The sequence below is a fragment of the Furipterus horrens genome, unplaced genomic scaffold, assembly GCF_987537825.1.
Source record: "Furipterus horrens unplaced genomic scaffold, mFurHor1.1.pri manual_scaffold_13, whole genome shotgun sequence".
Lineage (NCBI taxonomy): Eukaryota > Metazoa > Chordata > Mammalia > Chiroptera > Furipteridae > Furipterus > Furipterus horrens.
Genome location: NW_028327183.1, coordinates 31373510 through 31397930, shown reverse-complemented (window position 1 = coordinate 31397930; position 24421 = coordinate 31373510). Strand labels below are relative to the sequence as shown.

General features: G+C 44.2%; 1 protein-coding gene across 1 annotated transcript in view; it reads left to right on the top strand.

Moving 5' to 3' along the window:
* Positions 1-3717: 3717 nt before the first annotated feature.
* KLHDC4 (kelch domain containing 4) overlaps positions 3718-24421 on the top strand; it is a 51617-nt gene continuing 30913 nt past the window's right edge. The window contains exons 1-5 of the mRNA XM_090260950.1: positions 3718-3876; positions 6875-6966; positions 10228-10306; positions 10919-11017; positions 17854-17990. Coding sequence (XP_090117076.1) covers positions 3778-3876; positions 6875-6966; positions 10228-10306; positions 10919-11017; positions 17854-17990 — 506 coding nt within the window. The 5' untranslated portion in view covers positions 3718-3777. The remainder of the gene's footprint in view (positions 3877-6874; positions 6967-10227; positions 10307-10918; positions 11018-17853; positions 17991-24421) is intronic.

Below are 24421 nucleotides of genomic sequence, written 5' to 3'. Positions count from 1 at the left end.
TTCTCACTAGTACAAAAACTTGAAGCGGTGGTTGGGTGTTCTGTTTTGTATCTCAGGTGACCTGGTACAATGTCCACACATTGTAGTATCCAGTTAATGAAATGACTGTCAGTCAGTTCAAATCATGGCCTCATTTTGGAGCACATAAAATCTCTTAAATTTATATTTTGCTTTTTATTTGTCTAACCTTTCTTATGTTTTCACTTGATTCTCCCAAGAATTCTGTGTAGTGGGTGGGCAGATTTAACATCCTTACCCTCCATGAGGGAAATGTGCAAAGAACCGTCTCATCTATACCACGCTTGACAGAACTTTCTAATTACATGGATTGTTGGTGGTGACCGTAATTTAGAAGTTAGTTAGGTCCATTATTAATATCTTTCTCTCTTCTGGATTTCAACTTGAAGATAGCAGAGAGCACCTGACCACACAAAAGTACACTTGAAAGTTAATGATATATTATTAAATTTAAGATAATCCATTAAAGTTTCAAAAATGTGAATGGCACTACAATAGGACCTTGTACTTAATCTTTTTACTATCTTAGGATTCTGATCTCATTTGAAATGTTCTATTCTCTTTCTTTCTCATAATGAGAATTTCAACTTACATGTAACTCACCACGCTACTGAACAATGAGTCCTGCTGCCCACCCTGTAGGTAAAATTCCAGAGGCAAAGGTTTGGTGATAAAGGAAAGCAGTCTTTATTCAAAAGCAGTCACTTAAGCCTATCAAGTCTCAGCTTAAATCACTTAAACCTAAGAATTAAGGCGAAACTGACACCTGGGTTCTGCTATCATTTCCCCCTGTTAGTTTTTAGTTATTTTATTTCTATAGGGTTAATTTACAAAACTAAAACAACATAAGATACAAAAGTTACACAATTTTGGAAAAATGGCAGGCTTCTGTCTCAGAGGTTGTCCCCTCTAGAACACCCAAGGAATAAACCTGTCACCCTCTACCAGGCCAGCCAGATCCTAGGCTGTGCCAGGAGTTCCTTCCCATCCAAAATACCATCTGTTGCAAAACTCAGGCAGCTTGAGATAGAAGAAAGCCAGCCAGTGAGCCTAACAGCCTGAGCCAACCTGAGACCCTAGGGTCAGAGAGCTAGCCATCTTTTATGTCAAATCTTTTAGCCCATAATTCCATGTGCTCTGGAGGCATTCAGCTACTCAGCCAATCCCATCCTAGATGTTTACCATTGCTTCCTCCTATGGCTCAACCCTACTCCTCCCAGTAATTTGATCAGATCTCTCTGTATCAACCATGACACATAATCCAAGAGCCTTCCGATTCAGCTTCAAGATTCTTTCAGATAATAAAACTATTAAGCCCCGAATCTACCAGATCCTTCTACATCTTCAACAGGGAACGTGCTCCCCTTTTGCAGTCCTCTTAAGGGGGCTCCTGTAATGTATTTCGACAAATGTGCTGTGAATGAAGGGCCATTTTGCTTCAAGTGCATTGCCTCAGGGTTACCTTATATTCTTAGAAAAGTATAAAAGAATTAGGCATGTCCGTCAAGTCACATTGCACTAGAAGGAAAGTAATGATTTCCACAAGGCAATAGTGAGGATTTGGCCTTTTGTAGCTCTTTGTTGACGACAAGATTCAGGACCCAGGTTTCTGTGAAATTCTCTGGCTCCATCTTTCCATCTTAATCAGCTTCTGTTTTTTGTTTGTTTTTGTTTTAATCATCACAGGTGTTCTGTTCTCTGACAGGTGGTGCTGAGACAGTGGCAGTCAGAATCCTAGTCTACCTTCTCTTCTCATAATTTCCTCAAATTTCATTTTCTTCTTAATGAACTAGTTTCTGGACAAGGCTTAGAGTTGTTTAGAAAAGCATTCCTCCCTAGCTGTTCAATAATTAGTAAATTGATTAGATCTGAGGTAATTTATTTAAGGCTAAGCTCTGTGGCAGTTCACCTACAAAATAAGAAGCTAGGTCATTTCTTGATTTACACTTCGCTTTTGGCAAATGTTTGCTTGTGATTGTCCTTAATTTTTCCTATTGCTTTGATTAGAAGCCATCTTCTAAGTAGGGACAAGCATTTTCACTAATGCTCTATTCAAACCACAGCATTCCATGTCCTACAAATGGCTTTCCCATTTATTATGCTATTTCAGTCAAATACTAGAGTACAATTTCCTCGCGGGCAATTCTAGTTTTTCAGGCTTGATAAAATGACTACCCTTGGAATCCTGTTCTACCAATGAAGAAACAAGTCCTCTAACGCAGGGCGGTTGAGGGAAAGAAAGTCACATAGAATGTGGAATGGCAGGGCTAAGGTTTTCTTGTTGAGCACAATATTCTTGATAGTGGAACTCGAGTTAAAGATTTTAGCTTTAGTTAGAGTTGATAGGCTTATGTGATTAACTCAAGTGGAAAGCTGTGGTTTAGGAACTAGAATACATGAACTACCTGACTCCAGGAGGTGGACGAGCAATTCAATCTTTGTGCCCCAGGGAGGTCTGCAAGCAATGGAGATAGTATCCGAGTCAGCCTCCCTGATGCATATAACTGTTAGAAATAGTAAAAACCGAAACCAAGGAAGCTGAGATGCAAGATTTATTAAGAGGAACCTGCCGGGCTGTCTCAAAGGAGAGAACAGCAGCTGGCGTACAGGCTGACAAGGTTTTAAAGGGAGGGATAGGTGACTGGAACAGGCTATTGGGGCGCCTAGTGATTGGTTTGGCCTGGGGGTAACGGCAGGAACAATGGGTTGAGTCTGGGGGTAACGGCGGGCACAATGGTGGGAACAACGAGGCACTTGGTGTTCTGTTGGGAGAAGGTACTTGGTGATTTATTGGGCATGTTGCTGGAGAGAAGAATAGAATAAGGGAGTAAAAAATTTTCTACCTCCTACTGGTGGTCTGCAAGATTTGAGGAACTTTTCACTGGACTGCTCAATAGCCATTGTTTGTAGTTTTTACTTCCTGCTAATCAACTTATTGGGTGGGGGTTTTGAGGCTCTTACTGAACCTAAGAATAACGATGAAGAAATACAATGAAAATCGCCAACTGACTGCAACTCTTATCTGATTAACCTTTTCCGAAACCCTGACCTATCCTTTTCTTCTACTTATGGAGTCAGCTTCAGATAAGACATTAAGGCGTTTTTTAGGGTACATACCCCCACCATTCTCTCAGATCACCAACATCTGAATAAAGTGCTCAGAAATATCAATCCTTGTCTCTACTTACTAGTTCTGGTAGTGACAGGCAGCAGTATGCCAAGTTTTCCGATTTCATACTCCACACCTAACGGTACTAGCAGCTTTGTGTGGGAGAAGGGCTTGCCTTCACTTAGGGCCGGCCAGTCCTTGTAGGTGCATGAACATTTTTATCGGGATGAAGCCACAAAAATCATTACATATCGAAAAACTCCAAGGTAGGGAAAAAATGTGAATCCCTTACAGGGTCACCCATTCGGGTCATTCCACACAGGGCTAAACAAATTGCCCAAGTACAATAAACACCGAAGCCAACCTTCAAGGCCAGGTTGGGTCGCACCAAGAAAACAACGATGGCACCTCACAATACGGCTAAGAACACACGGCGGTGGGGACCAGGCGTAGATCTGCTACTTTTGGGCGCGGCCAGCCTGTGCACGAGGCCCTCAAGTCCCTTTCCCGAAGGGTGTAAAAGCGGCCAGAACCTGGCCCCACACACCCGGAAGTGACGCTCTTCCGCGCACCAGCCCCGTAAATGTACTTCCGGCGCGCCGGGCGCTGTTCTCCATCCTCGGTGTTCGGCGCTGCCTCAAACAAGCGCGATGGGCAAGAAGGGCAAGAAGGAGAAGAAGGGTCGCGGGGCGGAGAAGACGGCCGCGAAAATGGAGAAGAAGGTGTCCAAGCGCTCCCGGAAGGAGGAGGTGAGCGGGGCCGCCGCGCGCCTGTCTGCTGGCTTCCTTCGTCCCGTGTCCGTGGCGTGGCGGGGTGTCGTGCGGCCCCTCCAGCGCCCGGCCGGGAGTTGGTGTAAGCGGGCGCGCCTCTGCAAGGGGCGTGATCTGGGCGCAAGGGCTTAACTTCCGAGCTTCAGTGCTCGTCTTGAAAAGACGGTCAGTCGTTTGAGCGCGACCGCGAGCAGCGAGCGTCCGCGGAGTAGGTGAAACTCGGCTTTCCGTAGCAGTGGGTGGGAGCCGCCCCTCTCATCCTTCTCAGTCCCTCTTCCCCCCTCTCTCTCTGAGCGGGGTTTGCAAGTGGGACAGGCTGAGCTTCGAGTTGAGCGTTGTGCTTTCTGTTACTGTTCTCCGGCTCCCGAAGCCGGGCAGTTTGTAATGGTTCATGCGTGTTTGCTACTCTCTGGGCTCTAATCCTCACAGGCAGGCGAATTAGGTAGCTTTGGCGTCCCCGTCTGATAGTTAGGGAATGAGAACACGCCGCCCAGGGTCACGCAGCTGTGAAGTGGCAGGAAGGGGGAGTTGAAGGGGTCGACAGACAGCAGAGCCTAAGCTGTCAATAAGGGGAGCACCCAAGCCCGCTCCCAACGAGACGCCGGTGGAAACCCCTGTCCGCATGTGACTGGGGTTCGCTGCAGAGTGGTGGGTGTTAGCGCCAGCTTGCACCAGGACGGGTAGAGCAGCGGGCCCTTCACACCTGCTGCTGCTCATTGCAGCCACTCCACCTTAGGGAAGATTGTTTCTGAGGTGACTGACACTGGACCCCACGCTCTGAAGTAATTGTGACTCCCACAGTTCCTCCTTCTTCCAGGTCTTTCGGTAAAAGTCTAGTCATTCAGTAATTCGTCTTGAATACTTAATTCAGCACATTTGGCATTAGGACGTGCTGGTCAACAGGACGGTCGTTGTATAACTGCCCACATAGAAGCGGCAGGGTAAGGGGCACTTTCATATGCTGCTGTGAGGGTGAAGATTGGCAGAGCCACTTTGGATCCTACTTTGTCAATATCTAGAGCAGTGGAAGCTGCAGCCTTGTACCTCTGCACCTGAAGGCTTACCTTGCAAAAACTTCCCTCATCTACACAAAGGCAGGTACAAGAATGACCATAGTAGTATCCTTTATAGAAACAAAAAAAAGTAATTGACCCAGATGTTTGTTCATCAACAGTCTGGATAGAGAAGCTGTGATGGAGTGGAAGCTCTGCCACAGTGGGAGTGAGTGCATTCAGTGTATCAAGCTGTTTAACAGAAGAGCATTTTGCAAGATATACAGTGTGATACCATTTATATGGAATTGAAAAATGTAAAAGAATTAAGTCCTTAACCTCGTCCATAGGTTCTGTGAGTTTAAGTGAAACAACATACTACAGGCATACCTTGTTTTATTGTGTTCATAGATGTTGAGTTTTTTACATATGGAAGGTAAGACTCTCCACCAGCTGTAAGATTATGACTGTTTCCTTGTGATACTTGCTTTATTGCGGTGATCTGAAACTGAACCCGAAATATCTCTAAGGTTGCTATATACTGAAACCACTTTTACTCTAGGCTAATTGATAGAAACAAGAATTAAATCCTCTGGCATCTCATCAACGTTATAAGGAAATGGTGTTTTTTTGAGGACCTTTATATATATATATATACACACACACACACACATATATATATATATATACACACACACACACACACACACATATATATATATATATACATACACATACACACACACATATGTATATATTGCTGAGGGTTATATAACATGTGGTAAAAATGTAAAGAAATGCTGGCATCCCTGGCCAGGTAGCTCAGTTGATTAGAGCGTGGTCCCGATATGCCAAAGTTGTGGTTCAGTCTCTGGTGAGGACACAAAGCAGCCAATGAATGCATAGATAAGTGGAACAACAAATCTACCTCCCTCCTTCCTTTCTTTCTTCTCCTGTCCTCTCTCTAAAATAAATAAATTAAGAAAAGAAAAAAAGAAATGCTGGAGAGTAATGACTCCCAGTTCCAGACAGCAGCTACATCAGGTGGAAGTGCTGGGTGGTGCTGGTGGCTGTTTAGGCCAGGGGAACGTGTTCTGGTTAAAGGACCTGAGGGGAAGCCAGTGAAGCTTGAGGGTAGGAGGTGGAGTGGGAGATGAGGCCGGAGAGGAAGGAAGAATGGTCTGCAAGTGTCTGCAGGGGCAGGAAGGCCACCTAACCTACCTTCAGTGTGGCATGTGGAACTCGGGGAAAGAGGGCTTTGGGTGGTGTGTGTTGGTAGGGAGTAGGGAGGAAGGCCGGGGATGTATTCCAGGGGATGCGGTCCCCAGGAAGGTGACTTTCCTCATGACACACAGGCAGGCCATGCATCATCGCCTTTCGGGGTTGTGGGTGTGGGGAGGTTAATACGGGGAAACAGGCTCTGGACTGCGAGTAGGAAGACCAGGTTCCAGTGCCACGTGCTGGGCAGGTAAATCCTACATCCTGTTTGCAGTTGTAAACGTAGAGACCCTATTACACAGAGTGGCTGCAGCCCAGAGTTGCCAAGCCCCCATAGAGGCTGTGTCTGTGCAGACTGTCAAGTCTTGCTTGGAGCTCTTACTGTTTTGGTGGGAGGGACATGGAAATAAAATAAAAAATACATGAGCAGGAATTCTCATATCAGATACTGCTCTGCAGACAGCAAAGCAGGCTGGTGCGGTTGCCCGGTGTTGCGTTTCTGAGAAGTGGTTGAAGATGCCGGTGTGAAGTCAGGGTGGGCTTGCCTAAGTGGAAGGCCCTCTGCGGGGGCAGTGTGAGTGAGGGTTTGCAGTGAGAGGATACGTGCAAGCATCCGCACTTCCAGGAAAACTCCCTGTGAGGCGAAGCTCTGAGTGTTTTTGCATGTGTCAGATTCTGCCTGGGCAGTGGGAAAGCTGCCCCAGGCTTTCGGCCCCGTAGTAGGGTTTAAGGGAACGTCTCACGTGTGATTGCTCATCTGCCTTTAGGAAGATCTTGAAGCTCTCATAGCCCATTTCCAGACGCTGGATGCCAGAAAGACTCAGATCGTGGAAACATCCTGTTCCCCACCTTCACCAAGGTAAGTGAGCAAGACTTCATTATAGCTTCTGACAGTTTTCTTGTATAAATTGGAAAACTGCTTTAAATAGGCAACATGTTTCCATAAATAACCAGATACTTGGGACATTTTCATCATTGAAACCTGTCTGGTCAGCTCCCACAGAACACGTTTTCACTTTCTCCAGTCTCTTACCATGCAGAAACAGGGAGACGAGTCTCAGCACAGCTGCTCCCCTGGGAAGTTGTGCGGGTTTGAAAGCTCCCCACCCGGTAACGATTGCGGACTAAAGTGTGGTCCTAGTGAGCTCTGCTTTGGTTCTCAAGGTATTTTAAAAGTGCCTGTCACAGGTAGAAAGCTTAAAATCACAATAGCTTTTAGCTGTGTTTGTTTATAGTGCTTTTAAATTCTTGTGAAAAATGTGATTAAATACAAATTTTATATAAGCCGTTTTAAATGAATTTCTAAATTATTTGAAAACTCCAAAGGATTTCAGACACTCGTGGTGTGAGCTGAAATGAGCAGGCTTTGGTTTCCATCTGACTTATTATTCCTCTGCGTCAGTTCCGCTCCTTTGGCTTCTGAATTCCAGTTGTTTTATAGTTTTATTTCAGGCTCTGCAATTCTTATATTTGCCAACAGAGCAGAGGCAAGACACCGAATGCACTGAGTTAGAAACCTGGGAAAGGCCAAGTGACCCTAATAAAGAGACACCGTGTCCTTCAGAGAAGGGGGAAGTGTTAGCTCCACAAGCACCTGGGGCTGGGGCTGTGTTGAGAAGTGATTTGCTTCGTTTCCCTCAGAATGAGGTCAGTCTCCTTAGAGCTGTCGTCAGCCTGAATGGAGGCCTGGGGTCCAGCACCTCAGGAAGACACGTGGTTATAGTGCTGCCTCCAGTTCAGGGAGGGACAGGTGACGGCTCTTTCCCTTGAATTCTGCAAATTCTGCTGACCCGGGACCCAGGATTTAATTATCACCCGTTGGTGGGGTGGGGTTGGCGACTTGATTAGCCCCTGAGCCAAACGACCTGATGCAGCAGCTCCCAAAGTTGGAAGGTCCTTCCTGTTCTTATTTAATAAGTTGCATTAGGAATCTTGTTTTATTTTCTCCGTTACTCAGCATGTTATCATTGGAGCCAAACATAAGATCCACATGTTGGTAGATGTACTTTTTCATTTGAATTGTTGAAGCAAATAAATTCTTGAGATCTTTAAGGCTTCATACGTGCAGTGCCCCTGAGGGAAGCCACTTGTGGGTTGATTATTTTTGGATAACATTTCATAACTTTTCCTGAAGTATCTTTGCCTGAAGAGCCAGGTGTAATGTTAGGATGTAATTCGAAAGGTTGGTGGTTCCCTGGGTCAGCTGGGAATGCTTCCTTACAGTTGATGGAGCTGAGATATAATGAGATTAATACCTTTTGTTTGGTAATGTTTGTTACTTCTCACCTCCTACCTCTCCATCATGTCATGGTAACAAAGCCATGAAAATACCAAGTTTGGTAAGTGTGTGTTCCCAAGTATTGGCCGAGATGTAACTTAATGGGGAAATAAGGATGCAGTGCTCGTGTGTCTGTGACTCGGAGAAGGTTGGTGTGGATGGGCTGGGACAGCAGTGGCATTTTAGTGCTCTGTGCCTGAACTGAATTGTTTTCCAAGTTGTGTGTGTGACTTTTCCACAGAAAATTAATGTGTTATTTGAGAAAAAGATTTGTGCTCTAAGAACTTTGGGGGAACACTGATTTCCACTTTTTGAAAAAATTTTTTTTTCGTTGTGATAAAATATAAAACAGAATTTACCATTGTAACTGAACTAATCTGTGGGATTACTTACAGTGACAATGCTATGCAACCATCACCACCATCTATTTCTAAAAATTTCATCACCCCAAATAGGACCTCTATACCCATTAAGCAGTTGCTCTCCTTTCCATCTCTCTTAGTCCCTGGTGACCTCTACCCTCCCTCTGATTTGCCTCTTCTAAATATTTCATATAATAACCCCCCTTTTGTGACTGGCTTTTTTCACTTAGTATAATGTCCTCAAGGTTTGTCCATGTTGTAGCCTGAATCTGAACGTTATTCCTTTTAAGATTGGACAGTGTTCCGTGTGTGGATGGACCACATTTTGCCCTTTCATCCATGGATCTATTTATTGGTGGACCCTTGGGTTGTTTCCACTTTGGGGCTATTATTAGTACTAGTGTAATGAATATTGCAGTTTTCACTTTTCTTGATTATATACCTAGGAGTGTAAAATTCTGTTTAACTTTTGAGAGACTGCTATGGCAGCATTATTTTAACACTTTTGTTTGTTTTAAGATTTTATTTATTTACTTTTAGAGAGAGGAGAAGGGTGGGAGAAAGAGAGGGAAAGAAACATGAATGTTACTATATTGATTGGTTGCCTCTAGCACGCCCCCAACTGGGGACCTGGCCTACCACCCAGCATGTGCCCTGACTGGGAATCAAACCAGTGACCTTTTGGTATGCAGGCTGCTGCTCAGTCCACTGAGCCACACCAGCCAGGGCTTAACACTGGTTTCTTCAATGCAGAATTTTTCAGCTTGTAAGATGTTTCTGTGTATGATAAATCTCCAGGAGAAAAAATAAGAGTTTTCAGATTTCCCAGACTTACTTGACCTTCAGACTTTCTTTCCTGAGAAGTGTCTTTTGAAATTAGTGTTATGGAATGCACCTTGGGGAATACTACTCAACAGGATTTTGAAGGAAGGGCATTTTCCAGTGACTGACTACCTCAGTCACCATAGCTTTCATTACTTTTCGCTGAAATGGACAGGATATATGTATAATTTCCTTATAGCTGTTCTTTTGTCCTCATGTGTGAAATAAGTAGAAAAGTTATTTGCCATTTTTTCCAGATGGAAGGTGACTGGGATGTATATTGAAATGCTTAAATGCTGGACTTTTAAGAGCAGTTTTGATTCTGATTTAAGAGGATAGACCCTTAAAATAAGACAGTTCTGGAAAATTTGGCACATAAGTAGGAGCAATTAGACTTGCCACTGCCTGATAATTTTAGCCAGATACTGTGGGGGTAGCCCTGTGCCAGCATTCCTGGGAAAGGAGCCTGGGCATTAGTATCGTGGCCCAGACAACATTTAAGGGTAGTGCCTTCTGTTCGCAACCCCAGGCTCCTCTTTCACAAAAGTTTAGAAAAGGCCGTCCCTGGTAAAGCCCTCTGATGGAAGAAAGAAGAGCTCTCAGGTTGGGCAGCGAATGGTCTGATTTTGTGTTGATCTGCTGCTTTTGTCTCTTGCAGGTTAAATGCCTCTCTCTCCGCTCATCCTGAGAAAGATGAATTAGTCCTTTTCGGAGGTGAATATTTCAATGGCCAAAAAGTAAAGTATATATGTTTTTCTTTTCTTCCCAAATTTCCATGGGTCTCTTTTGTAGTAAAATTAATTTAAAGCAGTGATATCAAATACTTGTTGGTCCTTTAACTCCTCTCCCATGTGTCCTGCCTCTTGAGCTGCAGGAGTGGTATGTGACGTTGTACTTGACAAGCTAAGAGCATCCTTTAGCGACCTTTAGGGTCACTCCTCTTACTACCTGCTTGAGGTTGACCAGCACACTACTCATTCAGGTTGATTGTTCATGCTGTTTTTCCTTATGATGGGTTTCTAAAATTGTTTTGAATAGGAAAAGTACTGATTTAGAGCTAATTTTTATTTTTAAAAAGGCCAGAATGGTGTTTCAGAGTTGCGTATGAAACATTTGGAAAAGCATAAAAACTACCTTCCCTCCGTGGTAGGTAGATGGTCTTTTTCTTTGTGTCATCACCCTAAAGGGTCCTGGGCCCAGCTGCACCTGTCCTGTATTGGTATGATTTACATTGCTTTAGGAAACACATGTTCCAGGGAAGGCCAGTGATGGAAAGCCTTCTTTCCACTTAACTGTCACTTGCATGGGAGCATCATTCATGACAGTAAAGGTCCCCTTCCTTCCTGCAGACGTTTTTATATAATGAGCTCTATATCTACAACATCAGAAAGGACACCTGGACCAAGGTTGAAATCCCCAATCCACCTCCGAGGCGCTGTGCTCACCAGGTATGTGTCAGTATTAACCCTTATTCTCCCATGTTCCTGTTAGGCCTTGAGGCCAAGGATTCCGTGAGAGACTTTTAGAATTGATAAATGACAGGCAGCCTCGTGCAGAGAGGCTGGGCCTTGCACATGGTCCTCACTTTGCTGTTTTCTAACTTGGACTTGTTACTGAACTTCTTCACACATCAGTGTCTTCACATGTAAGATGGGGAGATGGACACCTGCTCCTCCAGGTAGTGTGAAGATCATATGAAATAATCCAGGTTAAAATACCTAGTTTGGTGGCTGGCATGTAGTAGTCAGCAAATTGCTCCTCTTTTAGAGTGAGAGAGACTCCCAGAAGCCCATGGTCTGGTGTCTGGAGAGCTGAAAATGAGAAAACAATGTTCAAAAATAGGTGTAAATGCTGCTCGGAAAATAATTATTATAGAATGAATGAGTCATAACCAGGGATAAAGAAGGAGTAGCACTAAATCAGCATGTTGTTGGCTGGTTTTTGCTTACCCCAGGAGAGCTCTGTCAGAGCTGTTACCCTATCAGGAAAGGGGTCCTGGTTTGAGATTCTGTACAACTGCATGAGGACAGGCCCTTGGTCTTGTTCATTCTTATAACCCAGTACTTGGAACAGTGTTGGGGCTCAAAAAAACAATTTGAGTGAGTGATACCTATCTAGGGTGGAAGAAGATGATTGTATGAGCCCACCATGGTGTGTGTGGTTCTCCTTTTTCTGATTCTGTGCTCAAATATAGCCTACTGATCTGGAAGTGGGTAAGAGGAGGGCCTGCCTGCCTGAACTGCACCAACATCCGGTGCACATGAAGGCTTGCAAGCATTTGGACTGGTTTATCTTCTGGAAAAGAGGCATGCTCTTGTTTTCAGGTTGAAAAGCCAGATTTAATCAGCTTGGATTTTAATAAACAAATGGATTTTGATAAGTTTAAGTTCATTTACCAGAGCCCACTCCAGTTCTGAAGTGTGAATAATCTGCCCCAGGCCTCTAAGCAGAGGACTGAGTCCTGTCTTGTCCCAGAGGTGAGCACCCCAGGCCTCTCAGATGCCTCGTCAGATTCCTGGGCCCCGGGAATGCTGATGTCGCAGTGGAACAGTCAAGCTTCATGCCCGTGTCACAGTGCAGGCTAGGGGTTGCTTCTGTGTTTATTTTCTCATCCATTTCAATCACAGTTATTAAGTATCCTTGAATAATTGGAGTCATAAAGGTCTGAGATTTCAAAATTCAGTTATTTTGGCAGGGTGCTCAGCAGGCTCTGATTCATAGGCCTGCCTGATGAGGACTTTATTAGTTTGGAGCTTAATAATATCCTTGTAGTTAAGGTTGGCTTGCTGTTTATGCTGTGAAGTTCACAATGAATCACAGTGATGACAAACAGAAAATTGGTTATAAAGTCTTTTGCCTGAAGGTTTTTGCAGTTTAAATTCTACCACATTAAATTTGAGACATAAGTTTTCTCATTACAGACTAGTTTAGTGAATGTGATATTAGAAGCCATGGTCTTGATCTTCTCTCTATTCAATTATAATGCAAAAGGAGTAGAAAGAAAAAGCTTATACATATACCCTTTATTCTTTTCTCCTAGATTCTGGCTTTTGGGATGGGGTGAAGTTTATTTTAGTGTGTAATTTTAGAGTTTAGATGGCCCTTTGTAAAATGAATACAACCCAGTGAAAGAAAGTAAAGGGTTATAACATCTGCTGGCAGTGGGTGCTGAAGAGGATGGCCTGGCCTTGGCCCTGGAGCAGTGCTGCCCTACTTCATGCACTTGGTCACTGCCTCCCTAGTGCTGTGCCTGCTTTAGATCCAGGCAGAGACTGTTGGTTGTCAGATAGTTAAACGGTTTTCAAAACAACTGTATATGTGTACATGAATATATATATTTAAAGGGCTTTTATTTTTATAGCTTTCTTTTCAACATACATAAATTAATCACCCATAGTACAGCTTGGGGGCGTAAACTTCTGTAAGTCTGACAGTGCAAAGGGGCATGAGTAGTGAGTAAGCAGGAGAAAGGCCTGCTTTTATCTCGGTTCCCGCCAGTGCCTTCATTTCTTCCTGGGGTCCAGCTCACCTTCTTCTGAGGAGCTGATAATAGGCCAGCTCATACCTCCTCTGTATGCAGAAGAATTCTTATCTTTGAAGGATATTATAGAAAATAATTTTGTTGAAATGCTTTGGCTTTTTTTTTTTTTTTAAACACTTAGCCCTTTTTTGTTTTTTTGTTTTTTTGTTTTAATTTTTACCTGAGGATATATTTTATTGAGTCTCTGTCTTCTTATTTTTATTTTTAAAGTCTTTTTTCTCTTTTCATTTTGATAGTTGTTATTGCCCTTCAAGGTAAGTGGATATGCTGTGAACTTGCGGATTATTCATTTATGTATGGTATTTTTCAGTTCTAGAAGTTGTTTGCTTCTTGATTATTGTTTTCATGTTTGTTTATTTTGTTCATGTTTGCCTTTAAATCTTTGGACATATTTATAAAAACTGTTTTCAAGTCCTTGTTTGCTGATTTTCTCATCTTTGTCATTTCTGAGTCTCTTTCTGTGGACTGACCTTTTTCCTTGTCATAAGCCACATTTTCCTGCTAGAACTATGTGGTTAGATGCTGCACTTTGTAAATGCTGCATGTTGACTGTCTGGATTTTGTTTCTGTCTGTCAGCATGATGAATTTTGTTTGGGGAGGTAGTTAAGTCACTTGCAGGTCATTGTGACCCCTTTGAAACTTTCTCTAGAGAGGGCTTAGCACTAGGACATGTCCTTTATGGGGTCTCTACTGAATGCCCTGGGTGTTCAGTGACATTTTTCACTGCATCTGGTTGGAAACTGCCTGTTTCTAAGCCCTATGTAAGTGGAGGTCACTTTCAAGCTTTCCGACTTATAGTGGTGATTCTCTTTTCAGCCTCTCCTGCAGATGTGCAGTTTAGTGCTCAAAGGCTCCAAGGGACCCCATGTGGATTTCTAGGGTGCTCTTTGTCCAGTACTCTGCCTGCAAATTCCAGCTACCTCAGCATCCCTAAACTCTGACCTTTGTCTCCTCAGTCCAACAAGACCACCTGCTCTCTTGGGCTCCTTCCCCTGTACCAGGGTGCAGGGACTGCCTCCAGAGGCACAGGCTCACCATCCTCATTTCCCAGCCTCGGCATCACAGTCCTGTGCTGCCTGTCATCTGATTCTAGTTCCTTCATAGATTTTGTCCAGTTTTCTCCCTGTTCACATGGTATAGGTTGCTCCATCATGGTCAGAAGTAGAAGTCTTGTGCCTGTCTCTTTATAGTTCTAATCTCTAGAATAATATATTAACTTTCTTCTTTGAGGACCAGGTTAATACAGATCCCTCAGATCACTGACTATTGACCCAGCTTCCAAGAGTCCCTACGCTTTTGACTGGGACAGGCCTGGTATTGTGAGGAAGAGGGGGGATGGAATGTAGAGGTGAACTGTGGCTTAAGTCCTTTCTTCTTGCCTGGAGTTGGACTTCATTTTTTTTAAATGGCTTTTACATTGATTATATAAGTGATATTCATTGTAAAAAAAAAAAAAAAAGTAGAAAAGTTCATTGCCCATCATTCTAGAACTGCTAATTTATATTTCTTCGTATTTTCTCTGCATATTTATATTTCTACACATCTGTATTTCATATTAGTTGGCATATACATATAAACGCACACATATATGTATATGTTTTTCTATACTGTTTTTCCCAGTTGATGCATTATTATACTGTTATCTCATGACATTAAGTAGCCTTCTATAATATGATTTTCAGAACTCATTATATTACGGAGCATGAATATATCACCTAACTTCATTAAACTCAAGAAATGTGTTAGGTTTGGGCCTGAGTTAATCATCACACCTGTGTTAAAGATTTGAAACGATCAGTTTCTTTCCTCTAGAACTACTGAGTGATAGGGAACTGGCTTGTCCCTTTATATGTCAGTCACCTGTGCTGACATGCTACACACAAAAGTGTCTGAAAATGGGAGTGGAAAGAGAGCTGTGTTACTCTTAAGTATGCCACTCAGGACCCTCCAGGTAGTCCAGGACAAGAATGCTATCAGTGACAGAGCCGTGGTTCTGCAGTGTTCTTAAGTGCCAGGTAGGTCAGAGAACCCGTGCTGCAGTGGGAACTCTAGGTGCCTGGGGCTGGACCCTCCTGCCAGCCACTGTCTGACCCTTCCAGTGGGAACTTTTCCGTGGAGGTATGTGAGGGCAAGTAGGCATTCACACAGAATGCTCAGGAGCGTCCTGGTGCGCATAGCCCCTGACCCAGATCCCCTCCCTCAGTCACACTGAGCTTGCTGCCGCCACCGATCCAGGCTCCTTGGCAAGAAGGCCCCTTTGCTGTTCCCTGTCCATACACCCTTGGTGTGAAGGATTTGGTTACGTTGTCTGCTTTGTTGCCCTGCGCTGTGCCACGCATTGACTGAGTGAGTGTCAAACCCCATGTCTGTGGGGTACTTGCAGGAGAAGTCGTTTCTGTGCAGTTTGTCCCCTCAGATACTCGGTTTATAGGTCAGCTAACCATAAAACCAGCCACATCGTGATTTGTTTTTGAAATTGTGCCATCCAGCAAGTGGCACACCATTGAACTTTATCAGTGGAGGGATGGCTCTGTTGGTCATTGGCCAGCCAGTGGGTTGTGTGACTCTGGAGGGTTCAGGCAGTTATGGGTGGTTCCATTGGGACCTCAGAGTCATCCTGGGTCTTTAGCAAAACCACAGAGAGGACAGTGGACAGTGCAGGCATTGTAAGATAAGTGTCCTTGGTGAGAAGGAGGCCAATCTGGAATTCTGGGTGAGGGGGCTCCAATTTTATATGTTATCATTTGGACTTCACGTCAGCAATCTTCAACAAAAATCCAACCCAAAGCTTAAAAACCCTGGGCCTAGGTAGTGTATAAATTGCCTTTAAAATTCTCCAAATCTGTGTTTCTTGAATTTGCATCTATAGAGGTTATTTTACATGAACTAGCATCCACTGTTATTGTGACTATCTGAAATACATTCCCTTACTCAACGACTTTCAACCTTTTTCATCTCATGGCACACATAAACTAATGACTAAAACTGCGGCACACCAAAAAAAATTTTTTTTCAATGTGACAGAAACATAGGTATAATTTTGACTCATTTACATGGACAGCTATTGTTGTGTCGGCTGTTTCGGTTTTTTATTTGACAATCTAAGGGAAAAGAGGTCAGTGCCCCTGACTACACAGTCAGGTATTGCATGTTTTAAAATTTTTTATGGCACACCAGTTGAAAATTGCTGCCCTTGCCCAATATTTTCCTTATCTGGAAAGGCCTTTTTACATGCTTTGACTTGCTTTTCTCTCCTTATGGGGGATCTAGCATGGCGGTCCTAGTCTAGAGTCTGGAATGTTGCCCTTGCCCCACAGAGATGCAGCTTTCAGTGAGGTGACAGAAAACTCAACTGCTTGATTACTCTGAGAACAAGATGGCTTGGCCAAACTTCTGTGTTTTCATACTTGCATTCCTGATACTAGTGCAGGGTATGGGTTATTGAGTGTTCTTGCTTCATTTTCGTTGAGTTGGTGAGTAACCTTGAAGTGTGAAGAGTAATTTTGCTCATGGGATATGAGCCTTGGACTTCCTGTTCTAAGCCGCTTTTCCCCTCATATTAGCTCATTAGTTTATGGAATGTTTGGCCGTGGACTCTTGGTACTGTCGGCAGCCGTCCGTCTCGAGAGACGATGGTGTAGCTTCTTAAGAGTCTATCTGCACCGCCGAGAATGGCTGTGCAGTCCGACTCGGGAGTGACACGGTATCTGTCTCCTCCCGTGTTGAATCGACATCTTGCGATGACGCTGGAGTGTCCTCTCCAGTGAAGCTGAAGCTACAGAGCCTGGGCAGGGTGATATGGAGGGTCTGCTGTTGCCCATACAGCAGACCCCCCCTCTCTTCGCAGCTGAAGGGTCCAAGGGAAAGACGGAGTCAATACAGCTTGGCTTCAGGTGCGCCGCAGGAGTTGCCGGTGTTGACTACAACGTCAAACCGCCTTAGGGACTCCGGCTCCGGATTTTCTGTCGGGGTTTACTCCCTTAGCCTTTCCCCTGAAGAGGTATGCTGCAAGGCAGCGGAGGTTCTTTGGAGTCAGAGTTTTCCTTCTCTGGTACTGTGAATACTTTGATATTCTGGTAAGCCTAGTAATACTTTGAAATATGCATGTGTGCATCTTGAAAGTTCGATGTGGTGCGGTGCAGGGTCAGTGTAGCTACTGTGCCACTCTGTCCTCTCCTATGTGGGAGCTTCCTGCACGTGCAGCCCAAAGGGCATTGTCCTCACTGCTTCCGTGTGCCTTCCTGTTATGCTTATATCTTTTAAAAAGTAAATGTTTATAATGCTACATAAACATGTCTTCTTCATGAATGTGGTTTTAGGTGTACAATGCTTAATAGCTAGGAAAAGAATTAATGAGTGCAGATAAACAGCTTTGGTATAGATATTTAATAAAAAAATACTCTTGTCAGTTTGTGTTATAACTGATGTTAATTTTTGACATACTTGTCCTCATTTTAATGGGATATGGGGTTGTTTAAATGTAAGTAGATGGTAATTTTGCAACCTAGGAATGCCTAGGTTAGATTAGATTTTGACTTAGGATTTGTTGATGAGGGATTTTTCAGGAATTTTTCCCTCAAAGGCCGGAGTGTGGGCACTGGCCAAGACTACTGTGGGCTGTATTCTGGTGGGTGGTGCAGGTGGGCTGTATTCTGGTGGGTGGTGCAGGTGCTGCTCCGCACCTCTGGAGTTCGCCAAGAGCTGTGTGGCTTTGTCCTGACCTGTCGCCTTTCCTTTCACAGGCTGTGGTGGTGCCTCAGGGTGGCGGGCAGCTGTGGATCTTTGGAGGGGAGTTTGCTTCTCCCGATGGAGAGCAGTTTTACCACTACAAGGATCTCTGGGTTCTGCATTTGGCCACCAAGACCTGGGAGCAAGTCAGGTAAGACGCTGGTTGATGAGCCAACCTCTGGGCCCGGCTCCTTTCTGTGCCAGCATGCTTGGCTCACAGTGACGAGATCGGATCTTGCAGAATTACAGGACTTGGAGGAGCATGGAGCACAGAGCCCTGAGGGACCAGCTGCAGCGGTAACTGCAGTAAGTTCTTCTGTATCCTTTGTAGAGCAGCCCTGCTTGGCTACTGCTTACTGCCTGACACCCGGCTTTGTTGAAGGTGTTGCCTTCAACATCTCCCAACAAAGGGTTGCTGAGAGCAGTTCTGTATTCACATTCGTTTTCTTGTTCCTCCCTTGTCTGCATTAAATCTATTATATTTTACTGCAGTTCTGCTCCTGAACCATCTGTTTATGTCCTTAAAGACAACGCTCTGGGTTTCACCTTCCTGGAATGGAGCTGTGGTATTTACGAAAAGGGAGTGCTCTTTCTAGGTCTAGTTGACATAGAAACAGTGGAACTAGGAGATGAAGGATGGGAAGGCCTTTATATCACTCTTCAATAAACTAGGCTCAGCCATCGTTGGAGCCTGATTTCTGCACCTTTCAGCGATGGTATGTGGTTGTCACGTTTACCATGGGGCTTCACTACTAGTGCAGTGGTCAGCACTACACACCTGACTCTGTGAAGGGACAGACATTGTGTCTGCATATAAATTGTTTATGAGAAGAAACCTAGGAGAGTGACAGATCAGAAGAGTTAGTTGGCTTCATTCTTCTCGGGTGGGCATGCCTGCTTGCCAGGCTGTGCGCACCGTGTTGCAGAGTGCCTTCTCTCCACTGGAGTCCCTTCACCTCCTGAGCAGGCAGCTGCACTGTGGAGTTCAGTAGTGGCGCGAGGTGTTTGAGGTTCGTCAGAGGGAAACGTCCCTCGCTGGAGGGTCTGCTTGGCTGTGGAGGCCTGATCTGATTGGCTTCAGGCCTAGAGTGGAGCTAACTATGTAAAGAGTCTATTGTGTAAGGGGGGAGTGTAAATAGATGCCCCAAGCTGGGCTAGCCTGCTGGAGAAGGGCACAGTGGCAACCTGAATCAAACCAGAGCCAGAACGAGCCTTGGTGTGCATTACCAATTACTGACTCCGCTTCCCTTCTCTTACTTGCTTTGGGAAAGTATCGTTAGCTTAGTAGGCACACCAGTCAAGAAATTATTTTCATGTTATAATTGATTTCATTATATGTATATTGAAACTTAGTCATTTTCCCCTTAATTTAAAAAGTATTTAGGCCCAAAGTATGCAATTTGTGTTTTCTTGTTTTGCTTCAATTACTTTTTTCAAAATCCAATTTTATTTGATTGATTGTCATTGCTGGCGAATTGATTTCTGGTATTTTCTTAGCATTTTTATCACTTTTGGTTGCTGTTTGTCCAAATTTATGGATGAGGGACAATAAACCCTGTCCATGAAAGAATGTGTACAAATCTTACAGGTACTTGGCTAGGCTTAGTGGTGATGACAGCACATCTGTGGAGTGTTCCTGCAGGGACATTCTAAGCTATTTTGTGACGTGCATGCTTTCTTGTGGCCTTCAGCCTTTTCTGGCTCTATAACGTGTATCATGGGTGTTGCAAGGAAGCAGGGAGGCAGTATTGACGTGTGGTCACTTGGGGAGTGTCCATTGAACAACTCGTTGTGGCCACTGTCCCCACTGTCCCCCAGCCAGTCAGTGATGGGAAGGTGCCTCAGTGCATGACTCCAGTTGCCTCCATTATGCTTATGCAGCATTTGATGCATCTGTCCTAAATCAAAAATTGTCTCTGATAAATGCATTCTCGTTACTTGAATACTTGCTTATTGTGAGAATATTTTTAAAGGCACAGTCTAGAGACTATTAAAAACTAATGTGAAACTACAAACTACAAAGATAAAATTCAGTTGCCATTCTTAACCCCTGTATTTTAGTCTAAGTGAGTGGTGAGGCAAGAAAGGGATTATATGCTTGATTTTTTGTCTAGATCACTGTTTTTTCAAGCCTTTCTTCTAGTTAGTGGTTTCTGGTTCTTTGTGGGTGGGATGAGCAGAGAGACTGGCCGAGTGTTGCTTTGAGCTGTTCCCTTTGGTGGCCTGGGTGTGAAGAGTGCATTTTACCTGAACCTGTGGTCCCTGAGGCCATGTGGGAGTGTCTGACTAGAAAGGTGCCACCTGTTGAGTACAGAACAGGAAGTCAGGAGATGGAGAGTCTGTTCCCAGCTTTGCCTCTTCTTTCGTTTGCCAGGAGATTTTAAATGACCAGGTTAATTTCTGTGTTTCTGTTGCTCAGCAAAGTTCAGATGCTGCTACTTCACAAATTTCTGGTTAATGAGATGCCTTATGTTTGGGGCTTACTCAGTTTTTTTTTTTTTTTTTTTTAATATGTTTTATTGATTATGCTGTTACAGTTGTCACAGTTTCTTTTCCCTCTGCTCCCCTTCACCCAGTGACCCCCTTCCCTCCAGTTGTTCCCCCCCTTTTAGTCCATGCCCATTGGTTGTGCATATAGTTCTTCTCAACCTCTTCCTGTCTACTCCATTCCCTCCTACTATGCTTCTTAATTCCTGTACATTCTACCTCCCTTTCCCCCTTCCCCCTCCCTGCTGACACCACCCCCAATATGTTCCCCATACCTATAATTCTTTTCCCACTCTCGTTGCCTACTTAGTTTGCCTTTGTTTCGATTCCCTAGCTTCTGTTATTGGTTGTTGTGATGCAGTTCAATTTTAATGTTCATAAATTTTGATCCTCCTTCTTCTAAACCAATCCCTTTAACATCTCATATAACAGTGGTTTGGATCTAATGAACTCCTTCAGTTTTACTTTGTCCTGGAAGCACTTTCTCTGCCCTTCTATTCTGAATGACAGTTTCACTGGATAGAGTATTCGTGGCTGTAGGTTTTTGATTTTCATTATTTTGAATATTTCTTGCTAATCCCTTCTTGCCTGCAGGGTCTCCTTTGAGAAATCAGCTGATAGTCTAATTGGAACCCCTTTGTACATAATTCTTTTCTTCTCTCTTGCTGCTTTTGAGATTCTCTCTTTATCTTTAATTTTTGGCAATTTGATTATAATGTGTCTCGGAGTGTTTCTCCCTGGGTCCAGTTTTTCTGGAACTCTCTGTGCTTCCTGGACCTGTAAGTCTGTTTCCTTCTCCAAGTTTGGGAAGTTCTGCTTCATTATTTTTTCACATAATTTTTCAGTTTCTAGTTTTTCTTCTTCGCCCTCTGGCAATCCTATAATTCGAATGTTCATTCGCTTATAGCTGTCCCATAGGTTGCTGAGCCTCTCCTCACATTTCTCCCTTTTTGTTTCCTCTTTCTGCGCTGTTTGACTGTTGTTCCTTCCCTATGCTCCGATTTGTTGATTTGATCTCTGGTTTTCATTTCCTCACCACTTGTCTCGTATGTGTTTTCGTTCATTTCAGCAGGACTAGCTTTCATTCCTTCCCCATCTTGTTCCAAATCTTTTGTTAATTCTGTAAGCCACCTTATGACTATAGCTCTGAACTGAGCCTCAGAAAGATTTCCTATTTGCTCATTGGTTAAGTCCCTCATCTGCTGCCTGGTGAGCTGCGTCACCGGCATTTCAGTTGTGCTCTGCTTCATCCTGACAGTCTTGCGTTTAGCTTTGCTTCCTGGGCGGGCTATGGGGGTGGAGTCCCGTGCACTCATCACTACCCGGCGACTGGCAGCAACCAGTGACCTTTTTCGCTGCACGGTGGCGCTTTGTGTGAGAGCGAGGTTCCAAGATGGATTCCTGCTGTTACTCTCCGCCAAGAGACCGGGATCTTCTTCCTCCGACCCCACGCCCTCTGGGCCTCACAGTCCGAGGCAATAGGGGTCTGCTTTCCCCAGCGTTGTAATCGCAAGTTGGCAGGTCTCAACTGTAGTCAGGATTGCTCCCCTGGTGTTTCTTGCAGTCCCACCAGCTATCCCTGCTGCTACCGCGGACAGCACCGCCCGACCTTTCTGCTCTGGTTTTTCGCCCCTCCTACCCATCCAGACGAGCACCGCTGGTTTATAACTTCATACGTTGGGCTTCCATGTAGTTTTATTTTCTGGAATTTCTGGTTATCTTTGGTTTTGAGGTAGTTGTATTCCTACTTAGTTGTGGAGGGAGACCGAGCATGTCAGTCTAAGCCTCCATCTTGGCCAGAAGTCCTGGGGCTTACTCAGTTTTTAAGGCTCTTCATGGGTTGCAAAAAATCACATATGGTATGCACAAGATACTGTTTGAGAGATGTCTGCTTCCCTGTCTTTATTGTCTCCCACCCTTATTCATCTTGGGTGTTAACCTGCAGCCTTCCTAACATATTTGGTGCCTTGCCCATCCCCACAGCTGCAGCCCTTCCACCTGCTGCCTTGTTGAGGAGAGCACAGCTTGGTGTGGCCCCTTCTCTCGCTGTTCCAGTTGTCTACGATCCATCTCTGTCAGGGCTTCCTCAGTCAGTCACTGCACCAGGATCCTCAAGAGATCGCTAGACCTGAGCATATGAAATATTAAAGGTTTTCTATGGGAAATGACACCACAAGGGAAGTAGAGTGTAGTGACAAGTGCAGACAAAGTACCAGCAGCGTTAAGTGAGCTCGTGTGCAAAATAAAGGTCTTCTGTAATTTGGTAAGCAATGAGTAGCTTGACAGGGAATTGGGCAAAGGACATAAAAAGGCAAGTCACAAATGGCAAACACTAAAAGACACAGCCCTGTTTAGTGACAGTGACAGTTGGGAAAACAGACTGATGCTGGTTGGCAGCACCTGTCATTTCATCCTATTTTAAATGTGCATACCTTTTGGCCCCAAATTCACTTTTAGGTATGTACCTTAGAGAAATACTCTCATTTTGTGCAGAAAAGTATGTACAAAAATACACACAAAGAAACAAGATGCAGAACAGCACATGCCTGAGGAAAAAGTCTGAGTGTAAATGTACCTGCACGTGTGTTTACAAGTTGGGCCAGAAAACCTGGTGCTTACAGAGGCGCCTGCGCGCACACACGCACACAAGGAAAAGTCTGGATTAGTTTTGGGTTTTCTTCTGATTCATTGGTCTTCTGTTTTCACCTGTTCTGATATCACTTCACTTTAATAACTTTACAGTATATTTTGATAGCTGGATGGTTTTTCCCATTTACTTAAAATATTTCTTTGTCATGTTCTCAGTCTCTTGATATGAGCTTCAGAATCAGTCTTTCAAGTTCTGTTTTTAAACATTTCAATAGGATTTTGATTGAATTGCTTTTATTTATAGATACATTTAGATAGAGGACATGTTTCTGATCCTTACTCTTCCCAGTCAAGAACATTGTACTTATCTCCATTTAGTTAGGTTCATTTTTTTATCCTTCAGTAAAGTTCAAAACAGCCTAGAAGTAGACTTGCAAAGTCAAAGGTGGAGATGTTCCTAAGCCTTTACTTTGTGTCTCGTCGTTCCCCAAGACACTACTGGGTACCCCCACGCTGAGTGCGCGGAGGGAAGCCTGTTTCCCAGAGCTCCTCCACTCACAGCCTTCTTTTCTGGCTGCTGGTCATACTCGTTAACTGCGCGCCCTGCTTCACAGCATAGCAGGTGCTAGACTTCCTTCCGGTGGGCTGCCTCCTGAATGAGCAGTTTTTCTGGCCTTATCTGCACTTGAAAGGGGCACAGTGAAGCAGGTTTCCCAGCAGGAGTGGTTGGGAGACGTGTCAGCCTGGGGAGATGACTCAGTGCTGAGAGAATACCTGTTACTCCGTTAGTGATTCTCAGACTTCCATGTGCCAAGTAGCACCTAGGGAGCTTTGAAAATCCACATTTCTGCCCTTACCCCAAATATCAAGTCTGACTTATAACAGGTTTAAGATTGGGCTTAGGAATCCGCAGTTTACATTAACTCCACCCCAGCCCCTGCAGTGAGCCTCATCTCTGAGACCCTGGACCACAGCTGGAGACCTCGGTTATTGGTCCATCAGCCTTGGTTACTGGTGGGTCCCATGCTGATTTTGAACATTGTTCACTGATGTGAAGATGTGTGCTGCTCTTTCAGAAGTAAGAAAACTCATGCAAAATGCTTCTTAGATCCTTAAGAACTCAAATTATGACAGTATTGCTTTTGTAACTTACTAATTTTCCAAAATGAAAGCATCACCTAACTGTTGTTCAGCAGGGCTGTGCAGGCCTAGTTGACCTGACCCAGTATAACCTCGGAAAAGTGCAGGTGACTGATTATTAGAGTCCGCCTGTTGAGTCCTTGGGCGAGGTTACATACAGCAGGTGGGATTTTGAGTTAGAGCAGCTGCTGCCTGTCATTGGATTTGGTTATTAGTGCACTGACGTAATGGCCACTGTTGAAAGAGGAATGCTGCTGACAGTTTATCTTCTATAATTTTTTAAAGAAACTGATCTAAAAGAAAAGGTAAGCAGATTTAGCTAAAATGAAGACTGATTTTCCATTTCTAGGGAAGACTGTTCAGCCT